Source organism: Archocentrus centrarchus, chromosome 10 (assembly GCF_007364275.1).
Source record: "Archocentrus centrarchus isolate MPI-CPG fArcCen1 chromosome 10, fArcCen1, whole genome shotgun sequence".
Lineage (NCBI taxonomy): Eukaryota > Metazoa > Chordata > Actinopteri > Cichliformes > Cichlidae > Archocentrus > Archocentrus centrarchus.
The window spans coordinates 15,787,335-15,806,223 of record NC_044355.1 but is presented as its reverse complement, the minus strand read 5'-3'; the positions used below and the strand labels follow the sequence as shown (position 1 = coordinate 15,806,223).

Genomic DNA, 18,889 nt, shown 5'->3' with positions numbered 1-18,889 from the left:
CTCGTCACACAGCAGACTATTTATATTCCATGTTCATCTGTTCGCCTAGGCAGATTGTGAGTTTAATATAATGTCCAAAAATGTGTGTGATATTTACGTGTTGGCAGCATCAGTGAAAGTGAATTCCTTCTTAAAGCATCATCTATGTCAACTATGTAAAAATATATGGCTACATACATACTCCTCACTTCTATCAACCCTTATGTAGTTAGAATATTTTCTTTGTGCAGTGTGCAGACTATTTACCTGAGTAGTGTTTCTTTATACTGGATTATGTTGACGCATGGGCAGCCAGTATTGCTGTGCATCCTCATTTGTTTTCCTTGCCTTGTTTTCAGCTTATTTAATTCACTAAAATCTGTGTGAGATGCCTCTCAGGGAGAAAGTGCAATTATGTAAAATTTAAATGTATCCTTGGAGATCAACAGCACTGATAAATTTGAATTTGTGTTTCGCTAATGTCAGCTAAGGTTCCAGTCGTGTGTGTGTTATTTAATGCCCTGTTGTGGAGATGGATGAGATGCTTGGTGCTCTGGATAATGGAACATTTTTTAGTAACCTAAGAATCAGATTATTTCATTTCAAACCTGTGTGTCTGTATGTGTGTGTGTTTTACAATAGCATTGTACAATAGGCAGTGAGTCAGCAGGGACAGTTGGCATCTGGAAACGGCTTTGGACTGTATGTTATTATCTGTTATTAAGAGTGGCAGCTCCCTGTAGGCTGCATGCAGCATGATGGCTTCACCACATGTATAGACACTCACACAAATACACAAACAGTGTTTCCATCACTCCAACACTCTTCTCTGACTTGTATCCATCACTTTAAAAAGGCATTGCATTACATTTAATTTCACTCATATCCTGGAGACGTGCCCTAACCTTAAATTAAGTCCTCAATCTAAAATTTTGTTATCTGGAGTTTTTGTCCCCAGAAAGCAGCTCATTCCCCGCAGTGTGACCGTGTAATCAGATTTATGTCCCCACAATATAGTAATGCAAGTACACACACACACACACACACACACTTACAGTTAACCCTGTAGGACACTGACAGTAAGGAACTGAGTCTCTCTCACTCCCTTTCTCTCTACCACATTCATCCTGCATGCAGCCTGGCGTGCGCCTGGGTATGTGTGTGGGAGACTGGTGAGTCACCTCGGCTCTGCAGGAGCAGCCCCAAACCCAATCACCAGCAGGCCCAAATCAACCTCCCCGCCTCAGAGACATGCTCTCAGTCTTCCTCTCTGTCTCTCTTGCAACTATCGCTGTCTTAGCTCCTCTCTCTCATGCTATCATCTCCGTCTCTTGTTTGGCTGTTCTATCGCTCTCCCCTATTTTCTCATTATATTCCCATTGCCATTGCTTTTATATCTTTCTCCACATCGCCCTCTCTCCCTCCCACTCACTATTTCCATCTTTCATCCTAACAGCTTTTAGCTATTTCTGTCACTCAATCTATTCTTTTGATGTATACTTTTCTTTTTTCAATATTTTTCTCCTCATATATTTCTCCTCGTTGTTTAATCTGCAGCAATATTTTCACTGGTCAAATGAATAAATGTAAATGCAGCCTTCTGTTCTCTCTCACTCACTTTCCATCTGCCCTTCAGTCTTAAGTCAGACTAGCAAACCTTGCTACATGCGGAACATACAAATATACATCCATACATACGCTATGATCATTATAATATGATGCTATGATACATTTTATTGTGACACACCATTCTAATCTGACATTCCATTCTGTATTATGGCATTCCATTTGGTGCTCAATTGGAATGTCAAATGTAGAAATGTATACGAATGTGGGATTCATATAAAATATTTGCATAAGCCAAAAAGATGTTGGCAAGACTGGCCCACTCGATGGAGACAGGGAACATATTAACATATATACATACACTAGGATCAGTGTAATAAAATATTAAATTCTTCTTTCCAATCAATACTCCTCTCCTTTTGTCTCTAGTTCTGCAAGCAGACAAATACTCAGACAAATACAGATGAAACATTTTTAAATATTAAATTCAGTTTAACTTTCTATCTTTTACACCACTGGAGCTGTCACCATGGCGACAAAAAGGTGGGGCCATTCCCACCTCAGCTTTAAATGAATGAATGAATGAATGCAGTTCCCCAGAGATTTTCGTGTGTGTGTGTGTGTTTGTTTGTTGGTGTTTTTGATACACAGACAAAAAAGCAGAGGGAAAAAGCATGGGGAACTCAACAAAAGCTGATTTGTGTGTCTGTTTATGATGGTGTTCACACTGGTGTGACAGGCAGTGGGTTACAAAATGAGGCAGAGAGTGAGCAACGCATAACAGGGCTGTTGTGGTGTGTATCTTCAGGCAAGCTGTGAGAGAAATCTTATTAAGTGGGGAATACAACACCACAAGATGAGCAATTAAGAAGCTTTTGATAGTGAATCAAGCACAACATCAACTTTTTTTTAAAAATTTGCCTGTTCCCTCACTGTCTGTCTGTTTTTCTGTCTCTATGTCAGTGTGTGGTTTATACTTTTTCATAAGCATCAGGACCATTTGGTTATGAAAATGTGTGACATCAGGTATGTTCTTTCTTTGCATTTTCATTTACCAGTTGAACTGTGAACTGATCATTTGTTAAATCTTTCCCTAGAGCAGCAATTATCTCGTCATAGCTTTGCAAACAAGGCAAGCTTTGGGTTTCTCCACATGTCTGAGAAATGTGCATTGGGCAAAATTGGAAGGAAAGAATTACAGTTATTGGGATCACTTTACAACTCTAGATGATTAATTTCCTTCATCAGAGAACATAACCCACCATTTTTGATAGTCATTAGTTAGGGTATCATTACCTAATTAGAAGACTTATTTTGGTTGGGGGATTGGGTGGAGAGCGTTATATGTAGAGATGTCACCAAACCTGATACTTACATTACCTTTTGATATCAAAATTCTAAAAATGCAACAATATTTTTTTCTTTTTTTTTTTTTTAAGTACTGCAGTTAATGTAGGCATTGTACATACTGAAGCATTTATGCTTACAGTACATGTTGAAGAAGAAGGGCTTCCACAAGCACATGAAAGCAACTACACATGGCATTGCAAGAATTACATGTGGAAGATGGAGACCAGTGCAAGTGTTGCAATAAGAGTTGGGCAGTAAAATTTGGGAATGGAACTACTTCATGTTGTCATCCTGAAATACAACAATGCAATACAACTAAAAATACTGAACATGCTACTGCTGAGATAACTGTGAAACAATGTACGCTAAAATGTTTGCATGTTTGGATGACATTATATAACGCTTAATGTAGTATAACTACTGTTATGCATCATAGTAACGTTAATAGGCTACTCGGCAACTAGCCAGTCATTTCAGTCTGTGTCCTGTCAACAAAATATAATGATGACATTGTAAAGAAACAGTCTGCCACCATCATGTTAGTGATTTAAAATGACTTTTAAAAGTCAAAGTGGTATCAAATTGGATATCAAGAAACATTTTATTTTACTGGTATTGATACCAACTACAAAATTCTACTGTCACATCCCCAGTTACAGGTGATGTAAAACAAAGCCACAGCCACAACTAACTCCTGCATTGTACTGTATAACATATACATTATAACGTTTGTGGAACTGCCCTGCTCTTTACAGGACTTACAGATGTTTACCAGAATATTACAGTGGTTTTCAAACCCTTCTATAAACTACAATACAAAACACAATCATTTATTTTATCTAAGAACATTAGTTTCTGTACAATGTTTTTTATGCACTCCTCAAATGTGTACTGCAGACTCCAGTTACAGCGCATTTGTTGAAAAAAAATTTCTGCTTGAAGCATTAAAACTTCAGCCAGGTTCATCATTCAAAAGGGTTTCATCTTTAAAAATCAACAGTAAATATCTGGAAATTATACTGTAGCATTAGCCTAATGTAGTATTTCCATTACCATATGCAGTGTGAGCCCCCTGAGTTGGAGCTTCTTAACTTAGCTGAAATTAAATTAATTTCAATGCAAATAATTATTGTCAGATGACAAAATTTCAGGCAGCTTCAATCTCACCCTGAGGGAAACTGAATGGTTGACAATAATTTGTGATGATAATGGAAGAAGTTACAGTAAAATAGAAAGTCTAAAGCTTTGCCACTGACATTTCAAATCCCTCACCGGTCACAGCACATGAATGAATTCTTTCTCTGTTACTTTTGTGCCTCTCTTCTTTCTGCTGGGCTCGCCTTAATTATAATTGTGTCTCCCCTTCTTATTTTGACATTCAGATGTGCTTGACTGGTAAAGGCTGAACATGACACATCTGCCTTGCCTTCAGAGCTAATAAATTCTTTCTTTTCTTCTCACACAACCTCCTATCCGCTATTCAGACGCCCTTTCTTCCACATAGATCCCGCTCACCCCTTTACCCCTCCACTCCTGTTTATCACCTCAAACCTTCGTTCGTGGTTCCCTTGTTTTTTTCTTACTGCCCCCCAAAATGCCCCAATCTGCACTTTAGTTTCAAACTCCTGCATCTTCAGACATATAAATCCAAATGCTATTTTCTACTTTCCTCTTTGGCCTGATTCTCATTACTGCCAGTTCTTGGCCATTGACATTGTATTATACCTTATGCATTATCACTTTATATGCACCTTTAATTTCAGATGCCTCTCATCTTGTATTTATGTGTTGCATTTCAAATGAAATACATGCTCCTCTGAAAGCAACTTTAATATGACATGACTTTAAAGCACAGTATGGCACATAACGTTTAAGTGAATCTGTAATAAGCATCAAATGCTAAAAGAAGATACACAGGTAACAAAATGTATTTCACAGTACTTGCATTTTGATTTCTTCCCACCTTGTCAAATGATAATGCTGAACCTCTGCTAAGCCTGTGTGGTTGCTCAGTCTGCATGACCTTCTCTCATCCTCTCCTGTTCTCTCTCTCCCTTCTTCTTCCTCCTTTGTCTATGTATTTTGGCTGGTCTCCTGCATTTTGCCTGAACAAAGAGCCAAGCCAAAAACACCCTCCTCTGCATCGCTCCCTATGGTTCTCTTCTCATCCCTCATCCCCTCCATCTTCCTCTGTCCTCCTCTTCCACATTGACTTACTTTGTTGCACTGCTGTTAGCCATCCCTCTGATTCTGCTACATTTATCCAGTTTTCTTTCCACTGTTTCACTTCAGCGTCAGTATAATGAAATCGATATTTTGATTTTGATTCTCAAAGTCCGTGACACACCACTATGTCTTTCTCTTTCACTCTTCCCATAAGTATGAACAGATTTAATTCCATCCATCTCCTTTTATTCTGCTTTTACCTTCCCTGCCCTTCTTGCCTCTCTCTCTCTCTCTCTGCAGTATTGTCATGCATGGCTGACTGGAAAATAGAGACAGGTCCAGGGCTCCATCACTACTACCCAAATCAAAAGTGTGTGCGTGTATGTGTGAACTGATTTGTGCATAAATGGTTTGTGTGTCTGTATAAGTGCCAGGTATGCAAACACAAACATGGCAAAGATTCATGTGTTTAAATGTATTTGCACTTCTGAAAAGATAACTGTGTGGGCACTCAACAAAGAGCACGTGGTGAGAGTGTTTGTTTTTTTTAAAGTGTGAGTCAGAAGTGTCTTCACGCCTCAGGAGACTGGGTCGGGGTGTGGTCTATTACAGCTCAGTCCCCATTAAACCTTATGAAGCTGTGTGTTTATGTGTATATGTCAGTTTTTGCTAGTGTCACTGAGTATATGTGTGTGTGATATCCTCAGCTTCACTCTTCTCTCATATGCTGCTTCTTCCTTTCACATGCTTCCTACTGTCCACCACCTTGAGTGGTACACCCATTGCTGTAGACAGTAGAAGAGTACTTAAAGTACCTTTTCACTAGAACAATTAACATGTTCGTTTTAACGTTTAAGTAAACACTTTGATATTTTTTTCAAATAAGCAATTTGTTACTGTTATATTTGTCCCTTTTTCCTGTTTCTTTTGTTGTCACAAGATAGCAATAAAGAAAAGACCCGATTCATTCGCCCTTCTATTCCTGCTTCTTTGCAGGTAGCTGTATAAAAGTGGAAGATATCCAATTTTGCATTTGTGTCAGGCCACATGTGTACTTCAGGCAGTGAAATGGCAGAAACAACAGCATTTACATAGTTGAAGTACTACCTTCATTTTAGAGTTTTTAAGTGGAAACTATAATAACATTACAGCAAAATGTAAAAAGTACCTGGGTGATAAGAAGTGTCTGCCAGCAGAGAGCTGAAAGAGCTCTATTTCACATTTCAAGAACCACTAGCAAATTAAACGCAGTTCCACAACACAGGTGGAGAGGCCCATTGAGGATTAGATACTCATGCTATAGCTCTGAAACAAATGACAGCTAACTTTTAGTTAGCTAACACTGTCACTCTGAGGGCAATTGAGATCCTTGTCGCTTGTCAAGTGGTGGAGGAGATGCTGTCACTGTCAACTCTCTGTTGAGTCTGTGTGAGTAAGGTAGATATACTGTAGTCCAGGAGTTCTTAAGGATCCATTAAAGGGCCCCTTGTTGAACTGCTCATTAATGTGAATATCTAATCAGCCACATGGCAGCAACTCAATGCATTTAGGGACATAGACATGGTCAAGACAACCTGTTGAAGTTCAAACTGAGCATCAGAATGGGGAAGAAAGGTGATTTAAACGACTGAATGTGACAGACTGGTCTGGGTGTTTCAGAATCTGCTGATCTACTCGTATTTTCCCAGACAGCCCTCTCTGGGATTTACAGAGAATGGTTCGAAAAGCAGAAAATATCAAGATAGGTGAGAAGAAAATGGTCAGACTGCTCCAAGGTGATAGGAAGGCAACAATAACTAAAATACCCACTTGGTGCAACCAAAGTATGCAGAAGACCATCTCGGAATGCACAGCATGTTGAACCTTGAAGCAGATGTGCTATAACAGCAGACCACACTGAGTGCCACTGCCACTCCTGCCAGCTAAGAACAGGAAACTGAGGCTACAATTTGCACAGACTCACCAAAATTGCATAATAGAACACTGGAAAAGCATTGCCTGGTTACATGGATCCATCCTGCCTTGTATCAACAGTTCAGGGTGGTGGCGGTGGTATAATGATGTGCGAGATATTTTCTTGTCACACTTTGGGCCCCTCAGTACATATTGAGCATTATATAAATGTCAGAGAACAGCCTACCTGAGTATTTTTGCTAATCATGTCTATCCCTTTATGATCACAGTGTACCCATCTTCTGATGACTGCTTCCAGCAGGATAACACACCTTGTAACAACATGACAATTAGCTCACTGTACTCAAATAGTGCTCTATTAGACTGACTCACCAGATCTCAGTCTAATAGAGCACCTTAGGATGTAGTAGAATAGGAGATTCACATCATGGATGTACAGCCAGCAAATCTGCAGAAACTGTGTGATGCTATCATGTCAATATGTCCCCAAAACTCAGAGTAATATTTCCAGCACCTTTTTGAATCTATGCCATGAAGAATGAAGGCAGTCGTGAAGGGGGTTCAACCCATATAAGCAAACTGTACCTAACAAGTGGCCAGTTAGTGTTTTTCTATAAAACTGTCATGATTCTTGGGTTTTGTTTGAGTTTAAAATTTTTGGTTGGGTTTGTGATTCCTGTTTTGATTTCTTTATACTAGTAGATTATGAGTTTATTTGTTTTTACAAAAATGTTTAATTTATAAACATTTTTAAACACACACATATATGAACATTTTCAAAAAAGTGTCAGGCATTTGCTCTCACAAGTGCTCTTCGGACTAGGTGAGAATGTGACACTGACCTCTGGTGGCAAAACTGACAACAACATAATTCAAGATTTTTGTCATGTTAAAAGCATCTTTATGCAGCCCCCCCGGCAGAGTATACAATCTAGAGTCCAGAATTCAGAGACAACCCCCCCTCTCTCCCTTCCACCCACCTACTCGGATAAGAAATGCAGTCAGAGGTTGATAAAATGAGTAGGATTTGAGAGATCTTTTATTAAAAAAAAAAATCAGCCTTGATGTTGATCTCTAAAACAGAGGAGCTAAGTGATAAGAGGACAATGCACAGAGCTGGATCATACAAACATGAATAAAATGATTGTGTAATGGCAATGATAAGGCATGTTCATCTACAGGGTCCAGGGTCTTTTTTGCACTTGTTCTCGGCTTTTTGAGAAGTCTTCTGTTGGGTTGTGGCCACATTTCACCATTTCAGCTCCATTAGACTCTGTTTCTACTGGTGAATCCGCCTTTCTGTCAGTTAACTCTCTGCTCTGTCTGCCTCCTCATCACGTTGCCTGAATCTTTGGCTCCATGCAGGCAGCCAAGCAGAACCCTCAGCCTAAGAGACCCTATGCTGAGGCTCAGCAGAGGAGCTACTGTATATGCACAGCATGGAAGTGTAAAGTGAGTCAGCATGGGAAAGCAGAGCCCTCACACTAGAAGTCTGATCACACACCTTTCATCATCACAGATTCTCTGTAAGGTAAGGCATCTAAGGGAAATGCTCATTGAGCCATAATGTTGGAAATTACTCCCAGGACGCACATACATCACAGCTGATAAGGACATGAGGACAGGATGTAAACAAATAACAGGCAATTCTTATCACTGCATCTGGTATTTGACATCATCTGCTTTAAGCTGTGAGTACAATACCACACTGTCTGAGTTTGTTGAGATGAATTTAATCACTTTCTGACATGGTAATTGTAAACAGTATAAATAGACAGAGTCCACTCTAAGCTTACATGCACACATAAATAAATACTGATCAAAACTACCTTTTTGACTCATTTGCTATATTGCATTGAGATAATGAGGTATTCCACCAAGATCTGCCCCCTACTTCACCTCTAAATGACTAATCTTTGTTTGGATTGTGTTATCAGATGTTCAGACGGTTGAACAGAGGGTTAGAGCTAGACCATGAACTATATAAAAAAAGACTGACATAGCTTTGGGGTCTAAAAAGTACGCTAGTGTGGAAGTGCCTTAAATTTGCATTCTTTCCAGTGGTCACATTATACAGGAGTCTACAAGGAAACAGCCCTACATCTCTCTTGGTTTTCACCTCACACTTCATGATGAGTTTATGGTCTTTATCACCTTATGTTCAATTTTATAAATTATGGTACTAATTAGAGTGAAACAGATGCTGGTGCATGCTTTAATTCAATTCAATTTTATTTATATAGCACCAAATCACAACAAACAGCCACCTCAAGGCACGTTATATTGTAAGGTAAAGACCATCCATCCATTCGCTTCAGCACATCCTGTTAAGGGTCGCGGGGGGGCTGGAGCCTATCCCAGCTGTCATAGGGCGAGAGGCAGGGTACACCCTGAACAGGTCGCCAGCCTGTTGCAGGGCCAACACAGAGGGACAGACGACCTTTCACACTCACATTCATGCTCTCATTCACACCTATGGGCAATTTAGATTAGCCAATTAACCTAACCCCAGTAAGTGCATGTCTTTGGAATGTGGGAGGAAACCGGAGTACCCGGAGGAAACCCACGCAAGCACGGGGAGAACATGCAAACTCCACACAGAGAGAGGGAGAGGCCTGGGCCAAGGTGGAATCGAACCCAGGCCTTCCAGATGGTATTCTAACTGTGAGGCAGCAGTGCTAACCACTATGCCACCGTGCTGCCGTAAGGTAAAGACCCTACAATAATAACAGAGAAAACCCAACAGTCAAAACGACCCCCTATGAGCAAGCACTTGGCGACAGTGGGAAGGAAAAACTCCCCTTTAACAGGAAGAAACCTACCAGGTTCAGGGAGGGGCAACCATCTGCTACGACTGGTTGGGGCTGAGGGGAGAGAGACAGGACAAAAGAGATGCTGTGGAAGTGTTAGGTCAGTCCAACTTTGTGATTGACAAGTCAGTAACATGAACATGCAGGGTCCTTTGGCATCTCAGTCAGATCACCTGCAGGTTGTCTTGCCCAGTTTTAAAAAAACGCAACTCTGATGACCAAAATGATCAGGTTAGAGCTTCAAAATGGGACTTTTTAGAAACCACTGACTAGTGCCAGGTTTTATATGTAATCTTTGGTGTTAGACAAAAAATACCAGGTTCATAGCCAATCTGAAGAAGAGTAGGAAAAAAAAAGTGTGTGTGTGTGTGTGTGTGTCAATCTCTGCCTCAGATAGCAAACTAAAACACTGTGCCTATAAAATGACACCAAAACATGGCAGAACTTTGCTCTATTACATTACAATTTGGGTACAAACATTTATCTGGCAGTGTGGATGGTAGCCTTCTGAGATTCACTCCCCAAACAGAAATTCTACCTGCTTTTGGCACTTGGCTGTATTCATTTTGGATTTTGTAGTCTGATGCTTTTGCACCAAGTGGACACGTTGTCCTAAAAGCATGGTGGTGGACCGACAGGTGTACAAGCAGATTAGAAGGCAGGCAGACAAATGAATATCAAACAGTCTGATATGGTTGATTCTGCCAAGAAAACTGAATCACAATCACTGCACAGCTGGGCAAAATAAAACAGCAGCAATACTCTGCTGAGGTTATTCTGGCAATATGCAGTTTAATTCTTCATCTCTGGTTGTACTGTGTTGATGAACTACTGTACCAGCAACAGTAAACAAGATCACAGCACAAGCTGGCAAAACTCATGCTGCACTAAAACTACAAATTAGATCTGGCGAAACTCAGCAAACACCACAGGCTCTCTTTCAACTAGGAGGGAAAAAAATGCAATAAAATAATTTTCCTTTCTTTTTAGTAAATAGAAGAAAAGTATATACCAGAGTAATTACTAACCAGCCACAGACATTATTTGCTTTGCTGGGTTGAGCAGAGATATTGTAATGTGATCTATTTAAATCTGTGGATGTCTTCCTCTCAGAAAATGAGTAATGATAGGTGACAGAGAGAGAGACCTCAGAGAGTGTTTTCTTTCTCAGATGAGTGATGATAAACAGAATGATGCTGTCAGCAGCCTAAGATAGATAACTTTCCTCCAAATATCCGACAATGACAGTAAAACATCCGCTGCCACTCTGATCGCAGCTGATAGGAAAGGATGGGCGAGCAGAGACATGAAGGAGCTAAAATGAAGAAAAAAGGCAGAATTACTGAGACTGAGACTGATGTGATGGAGCAGCCGGTTGCTTTAAAAGCAGATTTATACTACAAACCGATTTGTATAAAGTAAAATAATAGTGCTGGCTGATATTTAAAAACAAGTGAAAATATTTTAAAAATATTGTATAGCCTGTTAGTGCAAGTTGCTCAGCTAAACGGTGCACTTCTATACTTAAGATTAATGACCCTGATAAAACCATAAATGCAGCACTTAAGGAAGTGAAGTGCAATTAAAAAGCACAGTTTCAGCTGCATGATTTTCACTTATGGAACACCACAATTTTTCCTGGTTAGTTTGTCAATGCAGAATGAGGACTGCTAGAAAGAAAGTGTTAGTGTGAACAGGAGGTTATGTACATACTGTGAAAAAGGGTTTTTTTTTTCCCCCATAATTTAATTCAAAAGGTCAACATTTGTATATTCTATATTCATGAAAAGTGAAATATTTTAAGCATTTTTTACAATTTTGATAATTATAAAAATCAGAAATCTAGTATCTCAAATTATTAGAATATTTCATTATGCGTTTTTGTAAATGTAAGTACTGTTTGGCTCGGTAAATGCCACACACCACAATCACAAGGATGACTGCTGATTTGATAGTTGTCTAGTCGATCATCACTGACACTCTCCACATGAGGGTTAGCCAGAAGAGGTAATTGCTGGAAAAAGGCTGGCTGTTCAGAGAGTGAAGCACATTAATGTAGACTGGAAGGGAAAAGTGTGCTAGGAAAATGTGCACCAGGTGAACACTGCAGTCTTGAGGAGACTGTCAAGAAAAGTCTTCACAGAGCTTCACAGGGAGTGGACTGAGGCTGGTGTCAGCACAGCAAGTCACCACATGCAGACGTCTACAGGAATGTGGCAACAATTGTTGCATTCCTGATATCAAGCCAGCCCTGAACCAGAGACAGTGTCAGGAGTGTCTTACCTGCGCTAAGGAGGAAAAGAATTGGACTGCTGCTTAGTGGTCCTAAGTCCTCTTTCCAAATGAAAGTAAATTTTGCATTTCATTCAGAAATCAAAGACCTAGAGTCTGGTGAAATTTCACAGAGGCACAGAATCCAATTTGTTTTAAGTCTAGTGTGAATCTTCCACATTGTGATGCCATCTGCTGGTGTTGGTGGCTGTTCATCTCTTGTGTTCTATCAAGTACAAAGTCAATGCAGCCATCTACCAGGGGATTTTGGAGCCCTTCATGCTTTCATCTGCTGACAAGAATTACGGAAATGCAGATTTCCTTTTCCAGCAGGACTTAGCACCTGCCCACAGTGCCAAACTTACTACCAAACAGTCTGTATTATTACTGTGCTTGACTGGTAATCTAACTCACCTGACCTAAACCATGCAGAGGGTGTGTGGGGTACTATCAAGAGGAATATGAGAAACACCTGAAACAAAAATACAGACAAGATTAAAGCTGCTATCTAAGCTATCTGGGCATCAGTAATACCCCAGCAGTGCCACAAGCTGATTGCCTGCATGCCATGCTGCATTAATGCAGGAATTCATGGTAAAGGACCCCAAACAGAGTACTTTTCAGAAGTTAAACATTTTTGATTTGTGAATCCTGTTTTAACTGAACTTGGAAATGTTTCTAATAATTTGAGATACTGCATTTCTGATTAAAAAAATATATGCACAAAAATATAATTGAATATAAGTAAGAGTGAAGAATAAAGAGTATATTAAAGTTTACCTTTTTAGAATGAAATAACAAAAAAAAAAAAGGACTTTTACATGATATTCTATCTTTGAGATGTAAAACTATCTATAGTATGCCTATTTCTCACTGCACCGGAGTTTCTGTTATATTCTTGTACAGTATTGTATTATTATTATTTTCCCCTTTGCGGGACAATAAAGGCTGTTTCTTCTATTCTTCTCTTCTTAAGTATGGTGAGGGGAAACTATATAGAGATAAAACACCATCTACTAATAGACCCCACCATGTCTTGCCTGGCACAAATATGGAGCAAGGTCTCCTTGCTGCCTTTGTTACTTTGATATGTTCAAATCTTTCAAAGCAGTCAGTCGAAATGGTTGGCCTCATAATTAAGCAGTCAGCGTATCATTTTCCTTCCAGACAGAACTGGCCTTGAAATGATATCGATATTGATGCAATTCCCAGAGCTCAGATTGAATCTGACATTGACATCTCTCACTGTCATGTCATCTTCATTTCATTTTATTTTTGGTCACAGTAGTACCAAACAGTTATAGGGAAATGGTTAGTGTCATATCTCCAATTTTGTTAAAGCTATGAGATCAAAATCACAATTCACCAGTGTTCGCTTGAGATTTAAATGGTGGCATATCTAATTCACTTTCTCCTCATTATATTTAACCAACTGGCCTGATTGCCTGAGGGTAGATTAAAGTTCGATCTCTGCCACTGATAAGACACCACAGATTTAATGAACAACCTCAATCAAAAGGACATGTCTTACACTGTCCTTGGGATTTCATCTTGCAGTAATAAAAACATGGGGTCCAAATCAAATACTTCAACAGATTTCTTTTTCTCTTTGCAGTTTCAAGGTCCTGCACCATATTTCTGAAAGTTTCTATGTATGCATGTAAAAGTCAATGGAAAAAGAAGTGTATAAATGATGAGAGGTGTTCAGATTTAACCAAACACACGCACGCACACACACACACACACACACACACACACACACACACACACACACACACACACACACACACACACACACACATTCTCCCAGTACATCCTACACCTCTCACAATCAGGTACTGTATAACTCACGTGGTGAAGGCAGGGTTGTACTTGGCTCCGAGGTAATATGAGTATAGGTTGAACATGCCAATCATGAAGGCCACAAACACCATGATGAAAATGACCATGAACTTGAAGATGTCCTTGACTGTGCGCCCCAGTGAGATCTGCAGGGGGCCAAAGCTCTCATTGGCTGGCAGGATGTAGGCGATGCGAGAGAAGCTCAGAACCACGGCGATGGCGTACAGGCCTTCTGAGATGATCTGAGGGTCTGATGGGCGCCACTTGTTTCTGGCTGGAGGGAGAATAAGTCACAGAGGTGTTGCTGTGTAATCTTTTAATTTTATTAGCAATTCAGACATTAAAAAGGATCTTTGCTCATTTTTTTTTACCCACTTAACTGCACTAAATAAATTCTGATGTGTCAAGCAAACTCTGAAATTAGTGCTGAAACTGAATTCATATTCTAATTCATAATCATACACAGCCCATCTGGAGGGATTCAGGATTCAAATATCTTCTGTTACTTGTTTCAAAGCTGTTGCTAATGCTTACAAATCTTTAACAGTGTTTTATAAGTCACATATTAATTTTATTATATTAGTTACATACTGTATATAGTGCTTACAACAGCAGAAAAGAAGAGGTTAAAGTAGTGCTACCTTTAATTCTGCTGTGCACATGTAGTTTGTCACTCATCATCATATTGCTTGCTGTTCAAGTTCTTTTTGGTTACAGTGCACTGAGTGGGATCCAAATGTTTGTAAGAGATGTTTCTACCAAGAATAATCTCAGCTTTAAGAAACATGGGCTTTGATGGAGGAGACGGTGCAGTAAGACGATGGATTAAGTGAGGATGGAAAAATGAAAGTCAGACTAAAAGTTTGGAGAGAGGAGAGAGGGGAGGAAGAGGAGGAGGGAAGGAAATTAGGTTGAGCTGAGTGGACGGCAAAGGGAAGGGATAAAGGGATAGTGTGTCCAAGGAGAACTAAGGACACATAGAGAGAGGGAGACAAGAAAAAAAGGAGATTTAAAAGGAGACTGTGATGTAGCTAGATGGCAACATAAGATACAAGAGAGATGAGTCAAGTAAAAGCAAAAAAACTTCCAGTCACTATTTTATTGAAGTCTCTGTTTAGAACAAAAAGTATATTATTGGATAAAATTTGTGCACTTTTAGAGATATGGAGACATATATGGAAAGGTTTATGAGGATTATATCTGAGAGTGCAGTAATAGAACACTTTATCGATTTATTGATGTGTCATGACAGAGTCATACCACCAGATGACAGCACTGATGAAGGTTCTATTAGTTGGCCACTAACAAGTGCACAGTGCAGTGGGCTGCAGCCGGTGGCAGGTTTTGATGTGGTGAAGGGATGTTTTTGAGTTGGTGTTTAGCTAAATATATGCTTTCATTCAGAGCAGAACACAATGATTTGTAAATCTCATAAACTATAAATTCTACTCACAATAGAACAAAAACTATTAGCAAATGTTTTAACTGAGAAAATTTACCATTTTGGGGGAAATATTAGCTCATTTTGAATTTTATGGCAGCAACACATTTAAAAAAAAAAAAAAAAAAAGCTGAGACAGGGCTACTGTATAACATCTCCTCTTCCTTTAACAGTCCATAAGCATCTGGGAACTGAGAAGGCCAGTTGTGGGACCTTTGGAAGAGGAATGTTGTCCCATTCTTGTCTAATATAGGATTCTAGCTGCTCAACAGTGCATCAGATGTTTTCAGATGGTGAAAGACTGCAGGGAACCTAGTTCAGCACTTGGACTCTTCTACTCTGAAGCCATGCTGATGTAATAGTATGCAGTTTAGTATTGTCTTTCTGAAGCATGCAGAGCTTCTCTAAATAAGACGTTTGGATGGGTATATATGTTGATCTAAAACCTGTATATATCTTTCAGCATTGATGGTGCCTTTCCAGATGTGCAGGCTGCCAACTGCATATAGATTAATGCACCCCCATTTGATCAGAGACACAGGTTTTTGAACTAAGCACAGATAACAAGCTGGATGGTCCCTCTCCCCTTTAGTCCAGAGAATGTTGGGGTTCATGTTTTCCAAAAAAGAATTTCATTTTTCATTTCATCTGACCACAGAACAGTTTTCACTTTGCCTCAGTCCATTTTAAATGAACAGAAGATGGCACATTTCTGGATCATGTTCACATATGGAATCTTAGCATTATAGAGCTTTAACCTGCATTTGTGGATGGCAGAGCAATTTCTGGAACTGTTCCTGAGCCCATGCATGTCATATCCATGGCACAACCATGCTCAGTTTGAATGCAGTGCTGCCTGAGGGCCCAAAGATCATGGGCATCCAATATAGATTTTCACCTTGGATTCCCCCCCCCCCCTGGAAAAATCCAGAGATTTTTTCCAGATCCTCTGAATCTTTTGATACTATGTTCTGCAAATGATGAAATATTCCGTTTTTTTCTGAAATTCCTCCACAATTTATAGATGCAGTTTTTTTTTGTTTTTTTTTTGCAGATTGGTAAACCTAAATATCACATGTAGTCTGGGTATTTTAATAAATTACATTTTTACACCCATACTCATCTAGTTTGTTACTCTTTATCAGTGACTGATGTAGCACACCACTGATTCAAGTACCTCATAATATCAGCTATTGCAAATTGGCCTTTTCTGGGAAAAATGTTAAGATTGTTAACTAAGCAGATACAAGTATTTTTCATTACATTTCAGATAATTGAATAGTTATCCTGAATAGCAATAACAACAAAGGTCAATCAAACCAGAAAAAAAAGGCACAGCGAATATGAACTCATGGTCTCGTCAAGCAATCTTTAAAAAAGTGTAGCAAACAAAACACAAGACTTATATGTTTCTTCTTATTGACTGCTTACCAAAAGTGAAATAAGCCACTTCATCAGGCAGCGAGGCGTTGCTGAGGTCTTCGTCTGGCACATGCATGTCCACATACTGCTGGGCTTTGGATGCCTTCAGGAAAGCCATGAAGCGTGCCGTGAAGGATGCCACAAAGATGGATAACATACCAAAATCCAGAACATTCCAAAGATGCATGATGTACTCCCTGGGTCCATCACTCCAGATCTCCTTACACTCTGACCAAATCATGCCTGAACAAGGAAGACACATATACACACAAACATGTGGAAGCACACAAATATAAAGAGGCTCTTGCAGGCATTCATATGAATATAAATACATATGGGGATGCATAAATGAAGCACGTACAGACACGGATGTTGACAACAAAGCTTATAATTGAAAATGAACCACTCAGACGTGCTACTTATAGATCAGGTGGATGCAAACACATACACACTCCATTCTATCTTCGGAGCCAAAACATGGTTAAAATTGCTTAGAGAGAAGCACCCTGATCAGTATCATCTCTCTAACAATTACCGGGGCTTCAAAGCATGCTACTGGAATTACAATTACCACATCTAACTAAGCTACCACTCAATACACACACACACACACACACACACACACACACAATACACGCATTCATGTAGATAAAACAGTCACATGTCCAGTGGCTGCTAAAAATTTACCCTAGATGGGATAAACGCTGGCGTTACACGTAAACAAATAAAAACAGAATCACATGTGCACCAACATACACAAACCACAGACGTAATATTGTTATGTGTGTATATGAGCGGAAGCAGATGGGAAGCAGCTGAGCTCTGACAGATTCTGCTATGGGCAATTTATCCACTGAGTTTGTCTTTTTCTGTCTGTCACCCCCTTCTATCTCCTTTGTTGCCTCATGCCTGCCTTCTTATATTCCATGCACACACCTTATTCTACTTTCTTTTGTTGCCCTCTACTACTCCCAACTTTCCTTCCCATTTTTCTTTCATACTATTTCTCCCTCTAACATTTCCTCTGCACAACCTCCCAAGTCGACCTCCCAATTTCCCTCCAGGTTATTGTTAGGACTCAGCAGGGCCACTGCTTCTGCTGTTCCAACCAGAAAACTTATTTTTGATCTTCGGAGGATAAAAGAGCATAATTTGCTGTGTTGTTGTAACCTTGGCTTTCATTCACTTGGTTGGTGGGGGTACTGTATTAAACTTGAATTATACCTCATATCAAAGGCTGGCAAAAAAGTTTTCTGACTATTTCCAGGCAGTTTACTGATTTACGGTGCAAGTGCTTTAAAGGAAACTTTGGATTGGCATAGAAAACTGTGTAAACCTTGGAGAAGTATTTTCATGCTTAATCAGATGACAAAATGCATCCATAGTGATAAAAAAAATTAAAAAGGACACCCTTAGAGACACACTTAGCTTTGACTTGCTTACTTGGCACATCAAGGTTATTTCTTATCATGATGGACAGTTTGCTTTGACAGGGACAATCTATTTTAATCTAATCAATCGATGTGCATTTTAATTGGCTGCAACTGTGCAGAGCCACACTGTGTGTGTAAGATTTATTGAAGAGGATGACTCACCCAATACCCATTTCATGATCAACATCTCTGTCCAGGAGAACTGGGTGGTTTTGACCCTGAACACCTGTCGCGGATGGTCTGTGATGGTCTCGTTGGGAAGGTTTTTTACACCCTCAAAGCGGTCGGAAGCATTGACGACAAGCAGACCCAGGAAGATGGTGAAGGATACAGCATGAGCCACAAACTTCATGAAGGGGCTTCGCAGGATCTGACCAAGCTGGAAGTGAAAAATTGAGCTCATAATAAGATTTATGTTACGATGTGTTTACAAACTTTAAGAAACAAATGCATTAATATGAGTACAGATTAGCAATATCAATTGAAACTTGCATATACTGATCTTTTTATACAGAATGCGTGAAAACAAAAACAGTGGCCTGTTGAACCCTTAAGGAAGCACAGAGCAACATTTCCCTTCTATTTATGATTACAATAGCCAACAAAACCTGTTTTACACTGAAGAAACATGTTTGAGTGCCTTTTAGGTGGTCCAAATTGCAGCCAAGCACAACATCTGTTTTTATTTACTGAGA

General features: G+C 39.6%; 1 protein-coding gene across 2 annotated transcripts in view; it reads right to left on the bottom strand.

The window, feature by feature from the left end:
* trpc7b (transient receptor potential cation channel, subfamily C, member 7b) overlaps positions 1-18,889 on the bottom strand; it is a 72,057-nt gene that overhangs the window by 14,449 nt on the left and 38,719 nt on the right. For both annotated transcript variants that reach the window (XM_030739293.1, XM_030739295.1), the window contains exons 5-7: positions 18,357-18,573; positions 16,771-17,004; positions 13,908-14,172 (exon numbers count right to left, since the gene is read on the bottom strand). In XM_030739293.1, the coding sequence (XP_030595153.1) occupies positions 13,908-14,172; positions 16,771-17,004; positions 18,357-18,573 (716 nt within the window). The remainder of the gene's footprint in view (positions 1-13,907; positions 14,173-16,770; positions 17,005-18,356; positions 18,574-18,889) is intronic.